At 38.7% G+C, this 18018-nt stretch overlaps 1 protein-coding gene across 4 annotated transcripts in view; it reads left to right on the top strand.

The window, feature by feature from the left end:
* LOC310762928 (heparan-alpha-glucosaminide N-acetyltransferase-like) overlaps window positions 1-18018 on the top strand; it is a 170598-nt gene that overhangs the window by 87200 nt on the left and 65380 nt on the right. For all 4 annotated transcript variants that reach the window (XM_083614752.1, XM_083614753.1, XM_083614754.1 and 1 more), the window contains one exon: window positions 11003-11079. In XM_083614752.1, the coding sequence (XP_083470878.1) occupies window positions 11003-11079 (77 nt within the window). The remainder of the gene's footprint in view (window positions 1-11002; window positions 11080-18018) is intronic.

Below are 18018 nucleotides of genomic sequence, written 5' to 3'. Positions count from 1 at the left end.
CTGCAAGGAGAGAGCAAGGACCAATCAAGGAAAGGCTCCAGACGTAGACTATTTTAAGTAATTGTGCTGCAACAGAGATGTAATGAGATGGTGATTATAGAGCTGATCATTCGTAATGGTCTGAAGCTGAAGATTTGGCTGGTTGTTTCAGATCAATATGTGAACTCCAGCCTTCCTCATCACTGCAGCTTCTGGCTGTGTGTGAGAACCTCTCCTCTCCAACCATTCTCTCTGCCAGTTTTCCTCCCCCTTTCAGAGTCTAACTTCTGGCATTTTCTCCTTTCTATCATTCATCTGCGCCACTTTTTCTTCCAACCCTCCTTTTCTAGGTTCCATTGCGTTCTTCAGACCTCCCTTTTCACGGACTTCTTCCTTCTCTTTTCCTAGTGTAACAAAAGTTTCTTGGCCTATGTTTTACTTGATAAGAAGTCAATGAGATATAACTTTGTATTCCAAAGAGTTAATTATTAAAAATGCTTTTAAGACTTACTCATTGGAGTTAAACACAAATCAAAAGCTCCCAGTCTATTCGGATGAATAGTTCAGGCACTTTTGGTTTGTGTTTTTGGTTTTGTGAGTTTGATGGTTGAACAAGAGTGGATAATTTATTATGTAATTTATTATTTCTTAATCACAACATGATCAGCGGATATGGCTGCAACTTAGATTGTGATGAAGCCTATTTGCAACAAAAGACACCTATGTGAATGAGTTAAAGGACAGTATGAAATAAGGACAGGTTATTATTTTGAAGGGATCACGCTCTAGCTGAATTTATTTCATCTTCAATGACAGCCAGTATTTCAGCGTGGAATTTCTATATACAGTCTAAAGTGTCTGGCCTGGTGTTAATTGTTCTGTCTGAATTAATATGGCCATGTTATTTATTGGAACAGAGCAATCAGACCCAGCTGCTGACTGTAGCATGGGGGGCCCATTTCAATTAACAGGCCTATCCTCCCAAAGGAGCAATTGCATGAAATGAGCAGCAGGCATACAATGAAAACAGAGGGGGTGGGTGCCTGCCTTTTGGAGAACAAAGATAGTGTTTTGTGCAGGATAGAAGATAATCAAAAACATCCTTTGCTGCACCAGCTTACCTTTTGTCAAACTGGGGATAAATTTCAATTTGAAAACCAAGTATATTTACTAGCTTCATGGCAAATCTGAAATGCTGATGGGACAAAAGTCATCTTCTTTGTCTGAGGTCTGAAATAACTGGCTGGATAACTAACTAAATTGTGAGCATGCTCAAAAGTTATGCTCAAAAATGAATTTATTTATTTTTTTGCATAACTTTCACTGCCTTATGCCCTGTGTTTTCTTCTTTAAGGGTCTACCCCTGCCCTTTACTCTGCTGTTTTGTAAATCTGTGTATATTACATATGCCAGGTTTTGCTGGTGTGGTCACATTGCCATATGCCACTGTACTAGTGCTATACTGGGAGGTATGGCTGGCTGACTTATTTAGCACCTGAGGTTGTGCCATTGGACTGATTTAACAGTGCTTGTGTAAGATGAAGTTCAATTTTAGAACACCCCATTTGTCTTGGGGAAATGTCTACAGTCCATTAGAAGTACTCTTGATTCAAAGAAGTAGGCATTATTCACTCCACTATGCCTTTTGTTGTTACTTTGACTCATTGATGATATAAAATTCCCCAGGGAGCTATTAATCCTTCTGCTACTGAAATGTTAGTAAATTTTGGTACATAGGGCATCACCTTCCTGCCTTTTATAGCACTGATAGTTTGTTGTGTCTCATCTCATAGCAGCATATTGCTTTTCTCATTAGGAGCTTCGATGTGGCCAATTTCATTGGCTTTTTCATTTGTGCTTCTTTAAAATCATGTTCTCTGGTGAATTATGAGCCAGTAAAACACTGGCTCTTTGATCAGAGCACATGTGTCTGGGTGGTTGTTCAAGAATACTGCAATATTATATATTCCAAGCAATACAAGCACACTAGGTGTCAAGATGTAATTCAAGTTGTGCCTAATCAAAAGCACTGTACAACTTCATCTCTTGTCAGTTTTGTTTTTATTGGGTTAAATAAACGGGGTTTAAAATACTCAACACAGTACAGTCAAACAGGAATAACTAAGCAAAATGGTAGACAGAATGCATTATGAACTTTTTAGTGGTTTCAGATATGATGGCCCTGTCTTTCTTAATAGATAGCATTATTTGTTAAGTACTCAAAGAGCTTCACATACACGATCCCTACAACTATGATGTAATTAAGGCTGGTACAACTATCACTACATTAGGGGTTATTTTGTGTTTGCAGGTGTGAGAGAGAGATAGACAGAGAGAATGGCTTGCCTAAAGCTATTTAAACTACAAACTTATACTTGCTTTATTGGGGGTATGTCTTATTGAATTAAATGGGACTTACTTCTGAGTACCCATTTATTTATTTCATACAGTGGAAACTGTTCTACATTCTGAGAACCAACAAGAATTTAAAACTGCAGAAATAAAATAGACTGATTTGGAAGGGCTTGGGAGCAAATAACAGTCTTCAACCAAAAAAAAAACACACCCACGTTGGGCTTGCAGAGAACTGGTGCCACAGTGCTTTCCCAGAGGAACATATGGCACCATCAACAAATCTTCATCCACAGAACTCAGCGACCAGGAAGGGATGCAGGGGGAGAGATGACTTCTCAGATATTATCCATATCCATTTGATTGCATTGTTGGTGAGTTTGTTGTTGAGATTTGCCATTGTTGCCACTTGCCCAGGTGAAGAGAAACCTTTGTTCTCTTTGGACACTAATATATTGTGTTTCACATGCCTGATGTTTGGTAGTAGTACACTTCCAGTAAAGGTTTGAGGGACACTGTTCTCCTGTGGCTACTGTGAGCTTGGTGAGGCAGCAACAGCAACATTAGTCTGAGGGAGAGGACTGTTTTTCCTTACTGTTCCCTCAGTGCTTCCAGCAGTCTCCTGCAGCAAGCGGTTCAGAAGCCAGAAGCTGCTGATTCCATATTCTCAATGAGACTTGCAAGCCTTTCGAAAGAGTGTAAATGGAGCTGTAATGGAAATTTTAGAATTAAGAGGTTTAAAATGTTATGATAGTTTAGACAATGTCATGGAATTGAGACAACTTCTTGGGGGGGAAGAGGAAACAGGGATGATCCAGCTCACCCTATGTGCATAGCTAATATGCAATTTAAAAATAATCTCTTCCATAAGTTTAAAAAGACATGAGCAGATTCGATCCATTATAAAACAAGGCAATTGTATATTGAGTTAAATGTCGATAAAATCTAAAATGCAAGTGATTCAGTCAAGCAAATAATCAGGATCAGAAGTAGCATTATATTTAACAGATAAACACACTACTTCTGTGAACAGATTGTATGGTATTCCCCTAATTATATCCCTTTTTAAATTTCAGATATCCAAATGGCTTGCAAATACTGTTGATGTTTTGCTCTGAGACTCAGAAAACTTTGTAGTTCCTCTTAATTCCCCACCCCATTGCTTGTAATATGTACGGTAACTTACGAAATGGACATACTTTGACACTTTCGCGTACATTAAATATTCCAGTGATTATCGTTTGCAGTTAGCTGAGGCATGAAAGCTTTTCTTTAGCGGATGTTTTCTTTATATTTTAAAGTTTGTCATGTTGTAAAATATCATCGACACAGTAATAGCCCTACACTCAGAGCCATCCCATGATATCTCTATCCCTGATACAGATAAAATGTGTGACTTCCTACTCTTCTGTGAAAGGAATCGGGAATGGGAATCAACTTTGATTTCCTGCCCTTGGTCCCTCTTCTGTCTTCTTCCAGTCAGATGGGCTGGAGACAGAACAGGAGTCAATCCATGATGGTTATCTGAGGTACAGCAATCACTGACTGCACCACATTGGGTACCTCTGGTGTCAGAAGTTACGCTGATGGAGCAAAGGAGGCGAGAACAGCAAGCATTATCGTTTTCTGCCTTCAACTTGCTAATTGTGGTGAAAATGAAATCCAACTGATCCTTTCTGAAAATGGTGTGAAATATTTGTCATTTGGAAGCATAGGCTCTTACATACTTTCACAGAAAACACATCAGTAGTTCTGAAACAATTTTAAGCTGAGATTCCAAGTTGAAACTGGTAGCAATTAAAATCCTCTTTGTCGGAGGCTACCTTGAAAATGTATTAATTGGCACATGGCATTAACTGATACCTTGACATTAGAATAAAGTGAATAATTAGGAGACAACTGAATTGCTTATGACCTTATTGTGAAATTACCCAATTGTTTTCTCTCCTCATTGGAGAACTCTTAGTTCACTGTGCATTGAACCATATCACTATTAAAATTTATTCTTTCCCTTTTCTATCAGAAGTGACCTGCAACAATTAAGCTACTGTGTGCATCTCTGAGGAGGGGACTAATTTAAATATTGTAAATTTGACCATCTCTGTTTACTTTCTCTGCTGCTACCAGACTGGAAAGGAAGGTGGCAAAAAACCAGCAAGAATTTGGTATAATACCATTATTTGGGATGTACCGCTTTTCGAAAATGACTTAACCTCTGCCTCTGTTGCTAGGACAACTAATGGATATAATTGGAAAAATCTATGTTAAAGAGACACAGGGTGTGAATGAGTAGAGGAGCTGAAGAATTTTTGAAGTGTTATGGTATAATGATGAAATTAATGGACTGAAATGCTATATGAGCAAATTGTATTCCCTCAACACTTCATATTTTAACTCCCAAACTTGCATTTCCCCCTCAAATTGTTGATCCTGTATCTCAAGCTTATAAATACTCCATGAAAAGTTCCTATAAAAACACAGGTTCATTTAACACACCAATGCAATGCTTAATAACCTGCAATATAATCTGAAAATTGCAACACATTCTCCTGGGATTAAAAATAATGTCTCTAATGGCATTTTCACATGGATTCATATTGACCCACAAAAGAGTTAAGAATTAGATCATACCATATAACTCTATCGAATTTTTAGACAGGGTCCACGACAAGCATGCCTTCTTTGACTCTCTGTTCATTATGTTTCAAGATATTTAACTGACCTGAAATCAATGAAGCTGTGTTGGATTTCTTGAAAAGATATAACGGTAAAAAGAGAAAGAAGATCTCAAAAAAAGGTTTTTGGTCTGTTCAGAGATCTAAGGATCCAGTCCCAGTCATGCCAAAATCTGAAATGTTGACTACTCTTAAATAACGCTTAAGGAAAAGTGTTTCTTCCTACCCATTTTCACCCCAACATTAAACTAGCTGTGTTTGTCACTTGATAGCAGTACCAGGACATGTTTGTGTGTTTGAGGATCCTAGGATTACTGACCAAACACTTGTATATTTGTGGAACAATATTTGTACCTGAGTCCAGTGTGACGTGTGAACAGATCTATTAATGATGACTAGGGCTATCTTTTTGATGGAAGCCTTATTTTGCAATGCTCATTTATGAGTGCTGGTGCTGGCTAGTAGCTTTGAAGTTTTGCTGCAGACTTTTCCCTCACTATATATTGCTGCTTCCTTCAGGATTCAGATAAGGAAAATATCAGTGTCTCTTCTTTCTGTTACCTAGCCTGAGAAATACTTGTATCCGAATGGTTAATAAATCACTTCTTGTACCTGAGCATTAGCGTGGAAAGATAAGTGGTACAAATATTCTTATGTTTTCTGGGCTAGCAAAGACACGCTCCCTAGAAATACAGCTGATAGCAGTGGATCATATGAGATAGCAGGCTAGCACAAAAATAGTCCTTTATAATAAGAATAATAAAAAGCATGTAATGGCTTAGAAAATGAGACAAAAGTGCTAATTTGTTTGCAGAGCAAGCTGAAGCAAAATCCACAAGAGAGAGAGGGGGGAAACAATGTGAAAAATTAGAATGTAGGAAAAGTAATATTAAGTGTGTCAAAGCACCCACAGATACGGTCAGTACAAATGAATAATAGAGGAAATGAATGGTTTTCTATGTTTGCCATTGGTAGGCAATATGTTTGGTGTGTTGGGTTGTTGCTAGTATGGTTTCTTGCTTTAAATCATGTAAGAATCATATCATAAAGCCATTAAAAATATATATGGTGGCATTGCTCTTGGAGCACAGTGTACAGTGCTGGTTGCTGCCCCTCAAAAAGGGTATTAGAGAGCTGAAAATAGTTAAGAAAATGGTTAAGAAATGCTTAAGAAAATGATCATGGGGCTGGAGCAACTCCCTTATAAGGAAAGGCTACATTTTAGTTTAGGGGGAAATGAACGAGAGGGAGATGATGATGATGATGATGATGATGATGATGATGATGATACTGGCTGATGGTGATACCAGCCATTCTGGGCGGCTTCCAACAAAATATTAAAATACAATAATTCATCAAATATTAAAAGCTTCCCTAAACAGTGATGTATAAAATAAAGCACAATGTAGAGACAGTAGTTGGGGAGAGATTTTTTTCTCCCTCTCTCATAATGCTAACACTTGGGGTCATCCACTGAGGCTGAATGGTGTTGGATTCAGGACAGACAGAAGTTCTTTTTCACCCAGTGGACAGTGATGGCTGCTAATGTGGACAGATTTAGAGGGGAGTCAGACAGCTTCATGGCAGATCAGGCTGCCAATGGTTGCTAGTCATGATGGCTATGTAATGCTTCTATTATCAGAGGCAATGTGCTTCCGAATACCAATTGCTGCTGATCATGAGCTAGAAAGGAATACTGCACACGTGTCCAGTTTGAAGGATTTGACTAGGTGCGTCTTTGATGCAGCTGGGCTCTTCTTAACAGTTGTGCGCTTTGCTATTGGAGTAAATGGACAGTAGCCACGTACCAGGCCACTGTGGTAAATGAGATGAGCAGTAGCAGGCCCATGGCCTGTCAAAAGGCTAAAAACAGAATATGAGGAAGTGGGTTAGGTAGGATATACAGTGGTATCTCGGGTTACATACGCTTCAGGTTACATACGCTTCAGGTTACAGACTCCGCTAACCCAGAAATAGTACCTTGGGTTAAGAACTTTGCTTCAGGATGAGAACAGAAATCGTGCTTCAGTGGCGCGGCGGCAGCGGGAGGCCCCATTAGCTAAAGTGGTGCTTCAGGTTAAGAACAGTTTCAGGTTAAGAACAGACCTCCAGAACGAATTAAGTACTTAACCCGAGGTACCACTATAACAGAGGAAAGAGGACAAATGTAGGAGTCAAGCAGATGAATGGGTAACAATGGTTCTTAACTGGCCCCACACCCGTGGACTACTGTAAGTGAAGATGGACCACTTAATAAATTAATTTTCTTCACTGCCAGCACCTTTATCAAAACCAGGGCTATGTTATGAGTATCATGGTCCCTAGGCTACTAAGGCTACTAAGGCAGGTTCCTTTAACTGATTCATTTTTAGGGAATAGATAGTAGATTGCAGAAGCACTGTGTTATTCTGTTGGATAACCCCAGCCCCGGTCAAAACCGACTTGATCTTCATTGTCAGAAGAAATAAATCGGGTGCAAATCCCAACTGTTCTGTGGACCACAGTTTGAGGAACATTGTACTCGAGAATCTGCGGAAGTGAAATATACCACTTAAAATGGTAAGTGCCTAAAGACAGGGACCTGTCTTTAGTTTATGTTGCTCAGTACAACACCATATATACACTGAAGGTGCAATATAAACAATACTAAACGCTTCTGCAACAACTTGAATGAATGCTCATCTTAATTTCTTCTTGCTGGTATCCTTGACATTTTCAGTTTTCAAAAAAAGATGCACCAAATTTAATTTATATTAATCTGTCCAATGAAGATTTCATGGGAAAGTTTAAACAAGCTTGAGTCAGTGGTGCATTCTGCTATCTGCATCATGGCAGCTGCTGATGCTATTTCATGGAGCTAAAGCACACATGTTGCTCCAGGACTTTTCTTACTGGGTTAAATGACAGCCATCCCATATTGCCACAACTTACAAGCCACCCCCTACACAAAGGGTAGGTAAAATACCACAAAGAACCCAATACTGCCTGCAAAACACCCAAAGAAAGGGCCTATCATTAAGTAATTCAAACTCAGAATAGTCTGGAAAATGAGCACCATGCTATAAGAAGCAGCTGCTTACGAGAAGACCAAGTTTTGGCATAATTCCAGTTCTCAGTATTTGTTGCTTAAGGGTTTCAAGGTTAAATGGGACCAGACAATCAGAAAAACGGTTCCTGAATTTTAATTGGATGGCTACTTCACTCCATAGTTGGCCTGCCATCCAAAAGGAAAAAAGAAATGGATAAAATGAACCTAGTAACAGATGTACACATGAAATCTATAAGATCTTTGTATAACTGAAAGATATATGTATTACCATATGTTTTACTGTATATATATATACTACTGACTACAAAATGAATGTATTACTGAGAAATAAATATCTAGTATGACTACCACTTTCCTTTATTTTGCCTCCCACTAGGTTTTAGTAAAGACTTTGAATAATATTTTAATAATAAGATTTATAGACCCATTGCAAATGGGACAGGACAAACTGTTATGAAGTGTTGGACAAATTTAAACTTTACAAGAAGTCTTGCAGGGTTACTTTCTTTTAATAATATGAAGCAGCAATGTTTTCACATGAAATCTTACCAATGGGAAAACAGTTTTGTGTAGATGTCTAAATTCATTGCTAGGTATTAAGCATTTCCTCTTCTCTTTAAATACAGCTACATCTGTATTGAAAATTTAAGAGGATGGCTGAAGTTGATGATTTTAGCTGTTATTGTTCTTCATTTTATTAAATGAGGTTTTATTATTATAGTATACTTCTGATAGTGCAAGCTGCCCTGAGGGCAATGTGGCAGAGTTCTTTTTAACAACAAATACAAATATGCATAAAGGCATGTGTTGGTGCAGATATTTCTTTTAAAATTCATATATGATTAATAAACTGCCATATTGGGTCTCCTTTGTTAGGCAAAAATAAGAATAAAATTCCAAATGTATCTAACACTAAAAACTGATTTGCTGGATATTTCTGTAAAAACATGGTCTGGCATATTTTCAGATAACTAAAGAAGTAATTTAAGAGGTGCTCTGTTTTGCAAAATGTTGCATATTAGGCAGATAAATAAGAGTATAGAAATGGCTGGAATAGCCTAGCCTTCAGGAATCAGCTGTGGTGGCTGCATGAGGCATCTCTCATAGCTTTTCTAGCAAGTGCAAGAATTAATTAATGCCATCTATCCTTCTGCTTCTGACCTCAGGTTGTCATATTCCGTTTTCCCACTCATTGATCTGTAATATAACCTTCCATTTCCTGCAAGAGCTGTTAAGTAAAAGAAAATGCATAATGGTTGTGCTCCTGAACCACCATAACACCTGCACAGTGCTGGGGGTGGCGGCACATGGGAAGACTAGAAAGAGCATCAGCAACTTGCACAGTTGAAATGATGCACTGTCATATTTTCGGTTACAATTTCAAATCGAGAAAAATGTGGAATATTTAATAACCAGCTGTTTGAATAGTATTTTTCCCATTGTTCAAAACCAACACCAAAAACAGTGTCCCTCTCTACCTTCTTCTTCTCCTTCTTCCTCCTCCTTTTCTTCTTCTTCTTCTTCTTCTTCTTCTTCTTCTTCTTCTTCTTCTTCTTCATAAAATGCTCTCTCTATTAGCACCTAAGTGCATTGTCATCCCAAGGGCAAGCATGAAAAGTATTCATTAAACTGAAACTAATTAATCTCCTCTGTCTCCTTAAAAAAAAAAAAATGATGCCAAAAGCAATATATTTTTGTATGGTTAGGCTAAAACAGAAGCTGCTGATGTCTCCCTACAAAACAAAATGAGCCAAATTATCAATTTCCGTAACTCTCCTTATCTAGGACCAGAGGAAGCTGCTGCTCATTATGACCTGAATGTTTTGTTTATACGAATATTTTGTTACAACAGCCCTTGGTTGCTGTATGATCTGTGTCTTTTTGAAGGTTCAAGAACCTGAAGCTGGCCATGCAACCTAGTGCAGCACCTTCATGAGAATAATAATGGACGTGCAATTTCACAAACTTGAATGAAGCATAGGTGTCTCTCTAGAAAGCCTGGAAGGCACAAGCAGACTCGGCCCCGGAAGTTGGTCAACAAGACCCAAACATATGGCTCCTAACCGCTACATGGTAGTTTTCTGGAAGAGGGAGCTACCGGCCTCATTATGCACCTCCACTGCGGATGGCCAAAGGGTGATACTACAATTCAGCAGGAATCTGGGGTCAATTGCATTCCACCTGGTCTGATAAAGCTACTGATTCTGCCCTGACATTTTAGTCTCAGCAACTTGTGGTTAAGGTGTGGACAGAAGTATTTTTAAGAGCTGCTCCAGGTGTCCTGTTTGTTGAGTATTCTTCCTGATTTGCTTGGTTTAAATAGAATTTTAAGGTGGGCAAATGGTCCATTGCTTAGTTGCAGTTGGGTAGTGAGGTATACACATATTTCTAAGGCAATCTACATATGCAGTGGGTTTATTTATATCCCAGCGAACCTCAGGCAACATACATGTGGTTCCTAGGCACTCACCCATCCAAGCACTGACCAGACCTACAGTACAGACCTGCTTAGATTCAGTAAGGTGGTAACCTCCTGTCAAATGGCAAAATCTTTCCCAGGCTATACCATTTCAGACTGCATTTTTAGGGTTGGACATATGAATGTGCTTCCAACAGAGATAAAAGTGGGAGAAGCAACACTTTCTGCACATAGAAAAATAGCATGCTAAGATTCCTTTGTCTTGCCGTGGTAAAAATATATATAGATTACCTGTTGTTGTTTTCTTTTAATGCATGCTAAGAGTCTTTCTTTAACGTAATGTAAGCTTATGTTCAAATTATTTAACACAAACTTATCCATTTGCAGAGAAGAATGTTATCATTCTAAGTTGTTTAGTCAATCTGATTTTTAGTCTGATTTCCAACCTTTAGGTACGACAGTGTCACTGCCCCAAACCAGTAATTTTTCACCTGGTTTCCTAACCCATTAACCCTTTCCTCCTTTCAGATTTTCTCTCACCATCATGGTTTTTCTGAACTGTGGAGGCGGGGGCTACTGGTTCTTTGAGCACGCTGCGTGGAATGGTAGGGGACAACTTCCCATTGCATTTGCTGCATCCCTAAGCACTTTATACAAATCAGCAAACTCATTATTGATCTCCAAAAGAAACAGGAATTAATATGGCCTACCATATCCTCTGTAGGTAAAGAGTATTTAACAATGAACTCTGCTTAAACTTCATAAAAGCCTCTTCAGCAAATCAGCAGGAAAAAATATTGATCTTAAAATAAGCATGTGAATGCTAATTGTATTTTGCCTTTCCACTGGAGGACCATTACTTTATTTAGCTGGAGTTCATCCTTTAATTTTATTGTCTCAGTGCATTGTCTATGAGGCCATTTTCTTTAGGTTTAAGCAAGGTCTGTAACAGCTCCGTTTTGCTGACCCTTCCTTTTTTGCAAGGAGTATATTGACTTCTGAGAGCTAGAGAAGCTTTTAAGATCATGTTACAGTCGCCCCAATCTGAGTTACATATTGTGTAACAATGGTTTCCTGTTATTGGGCTCTCGGTTAAATGGATTAGCATGATGCCAAGTACAATAATTGCCTCGCTCTGTATTTTAGCTCAGAAATCAATTGGCGGTACTTCTGAACTGCCATCTTCATAACACAGGCTTTAATTACATGCACAGTTTAATCTGGGAAAACCACACGTCTTTTCCAGTTCTGCTTCAGTCACGAGAGTATTGGTTTGGTGGATCTCCTCTTACAACTTGTCAACGCTCAACAAATGTTTCTTGAAATATTCCTCTGTCCCTGCCAATTGGCACTGGCCCACTGACTCTGTGAAACAAAGTTAGATATATCTTCATCACTTTGGTGTTGTGAAGTTACTGAACAGGGAAAAGAGCATACTAGAAATGAAGGGTCATTCATTTCATATTATGTTGTCCTCACTTCCTAATGTGTATGTGGACTGTTATACAGTGGTACCTCGGGTTACATATGCTTCAGGTTACATACACTTCAGGTTACAGACTCCGCTAACCCAGAAATATTACCTCAGGTTAAGAACTTTGCTTCAGGATGAGAACAGAAATCGTGCAGCAGCGGCACAGGGGCAGCAGGAGGCCCCATTAGCTAAAGTGGTGCTTCAGGTTAAGAACAGTTTCAGGTTAAGAACAGACCTCCAGAACGAATTAAGTTCTTTTTTTTTTTTTTTATAATATATTTATTAAAGTTTTCAAATAAAGCATATATTAGATAAGCACTTATCATTGTCCATTTAACATCTCTCAATTGTTACATGGGACTCCCCCACACCTCCCGCATACACTTACATCATTATTAAATTAGTTTCAAACAAATTATCATTTAATTCATCTTAATTAATAATCTTAATTTGGTTTGACATATAATTCAACCTTAAATCTAATTTAATGGTAGACAATTGTCTGCACTGGCATCCAATTCAGCACTCAGCCAAATTACAATATTTTTGTAAATAAATCTTAAATTTCCTCCAGTCTTCTTCCATCCTTTCTTCTCCCTGGTCTCGAATTCTGCCGGTCATCTCGGCTAATTGCATATAGTCCATCAGTTGCATCTGCCATTCTTCCACAGTGGGTAGCTCCTGAGTTTTCCAATTCTTGGCAATTAATATTCTTGCTGCTGTTGTTGCGTACAAAAAGAATGTTCTGTCCTCTTTTAACACACTCTGGCCGACAATACCCAGGAGAAAGGCCTCTGATTTCTTAGTGAAGGTGTATTTAAACACCTTTTTTAATTCATTATATATCTTCTCCCAAAAGGCCTTCACTCTAGGGCAGGTCCACCAGAGGTGAAAAAATGTTCCTTCATTTTCCTTACATTTCCAACATTTGCTATCAGACGAATGGTATATTTTAGCCAGTTTAACAGGGGTCATGTACCATCTATACATCATTTTCATCACATTTTCCTTCAACGCATTACATGCAGTGAAGTTCAGCCCAGAGGTCCACAACCTTTCCCAATCTTCAAACATAATATTATACCCAATATCCTGCGCCCATTTTATCATTGTTGATTTTACCATTTCGTCATGTGTGTTCCATTTCAGCAGCAAGTTATACATTCTTGAAAGTACCTTAGTCTTAGGTTCTAACAGTTCAGTTTCTAACTTTGACTTTTCCACTTGGAATCCTAGCTTTTTGTCATTTTTAAACACTTCTTTAATCTGAGCATAGTGTAACCAGTCTCGCACTTTGTCTCTCATCTTTTCTAAACTCTGCAATTTCCAGTTGTCACCATCCTTTTCTATTATCTCCCAATATTTTGGCCAGTTGGCCTCCATATTGGCTCTTTTCCGAGCCTTAGCCTCCAGGGGTGACAGCCACCTCGGAGTTTTATTCTCCAGTAAGTCTTTATATTTTGTCCAGACATTAAAGACTGATTTTCTGACAATATGGTTCTTGAAGGCCTTATTTATCTTAGCTTTATCATACCATAAATATGCATGCCATCCAAACGCATTATTAAAACCTTCCAAATCCAAGACATCCGTATCTTCAAGAAGTAACCAATCTTTTAACCAGCAGAAAGCTGCAGCTTCATAATACAACTTTAAATCTGGCAGGGCAAAGCCCCCTCTTTCTTTCGCATCTGTTAATATTTTAAATTTGATTCTGGGCTTTTTGCCCTGCCAGACAAATTTAGAAATATCTTTCTGCCACTTCCGGAAGCACTCTGTCTTGTCTACAATCTGCAATGTCTGAAACAAAAATAACATTTTTGGCAATACATTCATCTTGATGGCAGCTATTCGGCCTAACAAAGAAAGTTTTAGTCTTGACCAACTATCCAAGTCTCTCTTAATCTCTGACCAACATTTTCCATAATTATCTTTAAATAAACTCAGATTTTTTGCTGTTATGTTTACCCCTAGGTATTTAACTTTTTTAACCACATTTAGTTCTGTCTCTTTCTGAAGCTGTTCCAACTCAATATCTGTCACGTTTTTCCCCAAAACTTTAGTTTTTTGCTTATTTAACTTAAATCCTGCCACTCGACCAAAGTTTTGAATCAGTTGTAGTACTCTTTTCAAACTAGACTCCGGCTCCTGTAGTGTCAGAACTAGGTCATCTGCAAACGCTTTAAGCTTATATTGTTTCGCTCCGACCTGAATCCCTTCCACCAACCGGTCCCCCCTAATCATATTCAGGAGCACTTCCAGAACCGAAATAAACAGTAATGGGGAAATCGGGCAGCCTTGTCGTGTACCTTTTTCAATTTTAAACTCTTCTGTAACCACATTGTTAACTATCAGTTTAGCCTTTTGTTCTGAATATATTGCCTCAATCCCGTTCTCAAACCCCCGTCCCACTCCCATTTCTTTTAAATTCCCCTTCATAAATTTCCAAGAAATGTTGTCAAAGGCTTTCTCCGCGTCTATAAAAATTAAAACTGCTTTAGTGTTTATGTTTGTTTGTAAAAGTTCCAAAATGTCTATGATGTTCCTTGTGTTAGTAAACATATGTCTGCCCGGGAGAAAGCCTGCCTGGTCTTTATGGATTATCTCACTTAAAACTTTCTTAAATCTTCGTGCCAAAACATCTGCAAATATTTTGTAATCCACATTTAAAAGGGAGATGGGACGGTAATTCTTGAGTTGTGTCTTTTCAGTTTCTGACTTTGGAATCAATGTGATAAATGCTTCTTTCCACGATTCAGGCGCCTTCTTCCCCTCCATTATTTCATTACTGACCTCCAACAAAGGTTGTATCAAATAATCCTTCAATGTCTTGTAGTAGTTAGAGGTCAGTCCATCTGGCCCTGGTGATTTGCCCTGTTTCAGACTCAGGATGGCCTGTTCAATCTCTTGTCGTGTTATTTTGCCATTTAAAATTGTTCTATTTTCTTCTGACAGCTTTGCTAATCCATTTCTCTCCAAAAATTGTGTTATCTCTATTTCATCTTGTGGCCCTTGAGTATATAACTTTTTAAAATACCTCTGGAAGCACTTTCTAATCTCTCCCGGGTTCTGAATGTTCCTTCCTTCAACCTCTAAGTTTGTTACTGTATTTAGTCTTTGTCTCCTTTTCAACTGCCAAGCTAGCAGTTTCCCACATTTATTTGCCGATTCAAAAGTTTGTTTCATTGTTTTAATCTTCCATTCTATTTCCTGATTTATCAGCTTGGAATATTGCGCCTGATAAAGTTTAATTTCTCTCAGAATCGGTTGGGACTTCGGGTTAGATCTTAACTTCTTCTCCAACTCTTTGATACTTTCCAGAATTTTATCTTTCTTTTCATTTTGCAGTCTTTTCTTTAAGGAATTCTGTTGAATCAAGAACCCTCTCATCACAGCTTTACTTGCATCCCAGATAGTTCTTTTTTCCACCGTAGTGTTCAAATTAATCTCAAAATAGTCCTTTAAGGTTTTTTGGGCCTTCTTTACAATTCTTTGATCTCTAAACAGGCCATCATTCATCTTCCATCTAAAGGAGCCGATTGGGATCAATGTCATATCCATTCTCAAGGCGTTATGGTCGGAGCATGTTTTGGGGCAGATTTCCACCTTCCTCACCTTAGGTGCCAGACTTCTAGTTATCCATATTTGGTCGATTCGTGTCCAAGTCAGTTGAGCTTCAGAAAAGAATGTTCCTTCTCTTCCCAGGGGGTTTCTAACTCTCCAGATGTCAACCCAGTCCATATTGTCAGTCATTTCAAAAAAGGTCTTAGGTAGTCTTCCCTCTTTAGTAATGTTCTGGTTCTGTGACTTATCCATATTTGTTGATACGACCCCGTTCATGTCCCCCATCATGATGACGTTGTTGTAATCCAGATAATCCAGCATGATCTCGTGCAACTTCTTATAAAAATCCGATTTTCCTTCATTTGGAGCATAAATTCCTAATATCAAAATTTTTTCTCCTTGATACTGTACTTCTATTGCGAGGATTCTTCCACTTTCATCTTTAAAGAGAAATTTTGGTGAAAGGCTCTCTTTTGCATAGATCACTACACCTCTCTTTTTAACTGTATCCGATGATATAAATTCTTGACCAAACCTTTTATTTATTAACACCTTTCTATGGAGCCTAATCACATGTGTTTCTTGTAAGCATATAATGTCCAATTGTTCCTTTTTTAGAATATGAAAAATTTTAGACCTTTTTTCGGGACTGTTACAGCCATTTATGTTCCAACTCAAAAGCTGCAGAGACATCCTGGATAGATCTGGTTATTCTTTCTGGGGTGGTACCTTGTTCTCCGGTCCTTGAGGATCCGAGGGGGCGGGCTCCCCTGGAAGTTCTGGCGCTGGCAATCCAAGTCCTTTGTGGAGGTCTTCTCCGTGTGCTCCCAAAAACTTGTCTCTATCTTCCACTGTTTTGATTTTGATCTTTCTCCCTCTGTAGGTAAAGGATAATCCTTGTGGAAACTCCCACCTGAAGATAATTGCGTTGCTTCTCAACAGTCTTGCCAATTCCGTGTAGTTAGATCTAAGGTCCAGCAACTGCTTAGGAATGTCCTTGTAGATTTCAATTCTCTTGCCCAAAATGTCTAGTGACTTTTCGTAGTGCAGACCCAAAATCTTGTCCCTTTCCTCCTTTGATCTCAGTGTTATCAAACAATCTCTGGGCTTCTCTGTCCTTCTGACTCTGCCAAGCCTGAAAGCAGATACAATTTTAAAGTCTTTTTCCTCTAACTTCCAAAACTTGGCAAATTCCTTAGTTAGAAATTCAATAAAGTTATCTTCTTCCACCTCTGGTATTGACCGTATCCTCAAGTTGGTCTCCCTGTTTCGCAGTTCTGTCATCAAAAAGTAAATCTGATGTTCTCCAACTTGTTTGCTGAGTGGTCTTACTTCTTTCTCAAGTTCTTCCAATCTTTGACTAGTATCTTCAGCCAGTTTACGATTTTCACCTACAGCCTCCTTTAATTCTCCAATAGACTGGGCATTCTGTGCAACTTGTCCAGTCAGCTTATTCAAACTTTCTGTGTTCTGTTCAATTTTAGCTGTATGCAAATCAGCCTTCTTGTCCAGAGCCTCCAGTTTCTCCAAAATTTTCTCCAAGACAGAGCTACTTGTCCCTGAAGCCATATCTCCCAGGTTCAGCTCCTCTGTCTCACCCTCCCCTGCCTGTATTAGGGAGGCCGCCTCTATGTCTGGAGGCAAAGTGGAAGGCAAGACCGGCACAGAAGATCTACGCTGTGAGGCTGCAGATAAAGTTAGAGTTGTTTGTTTAGTCCTTCCTCTTCTCCTTGCGCCACTCATTCCAAAGTTATCTGTAATCCAAGGTCAATCCAAGTTGTTCCCATGAGAAAGCAGAGTCCCAGATGCAATAGTCAAACAGAGGCCGGGAAAGGGAAAGTAAAACAAAGTCACTGCTGTAAGTCCAAAATCCTCTAGAGGGAGCTTAATACGTCTTCAGGGAAAAGATCAAATCCAAGTTAAACTTATAAATTTAAATCCATGTCTATCGCCTCCACAATGTATTATTTTTAGCAGAGTAAAACTTAAAGCAAAACAGTGTTTCTTACAGTGCCTTGACTGCAACAGTTTCAAAGTATCCAGTTCCAACTCAGAATGTTTCAAAATCTGAATTCAATGTATCCAAAGTTGCAAACTGGTGCTCATCCAGGCAGCTCCAGCACCAGAGATTCTTATTTATTTTATAATCCACTGGTGCCACAGAAGAAGGATATCAGTGCACCCCGAATATAACCAGCAAAAGTCAATAGCTCAAAGTCTTTCACTCAGAAAACTGCTTTAACAGGGTGCCAGCATTTAGTTAACGCATAACTTTTTGTCTCCACTCCTCCTGCTCTTTGCTTAAGGTTCAGTATAGCGGGAGATGGGCTTCCTGCTTATCCTCACTCCGTTTTCAGCCAGATTTCAACTTTTTTAAAAAAGTTTTAAAAGTTTCATAAAGTTCTCAAAAAGTTTCAGAAAGTTGACAAAAGTTTCAGAAAGTTTTCAATGTCCAAATTTACTCACGGGTTGTAGTTTCCAAAGTTCAGAAAAGTTGCAGGAAGAA

This window comes from Podarcis filfolensis, assembly GCF_964270895.1.
Source record: "Podarcis filfolensis genome assembly, chromosome: 5".
NCBI classification, from domain to species: Eukaryota; Metazoa; Chordata; class Lepidosauria; order Squamata; family Lacertidae; genus Podarcis; species Podarcis filfolensis.
Note: the sequence above shows the minus strand (reverse complement) of the source record. Positions and strands in the feature narration are given on the sequence as shown.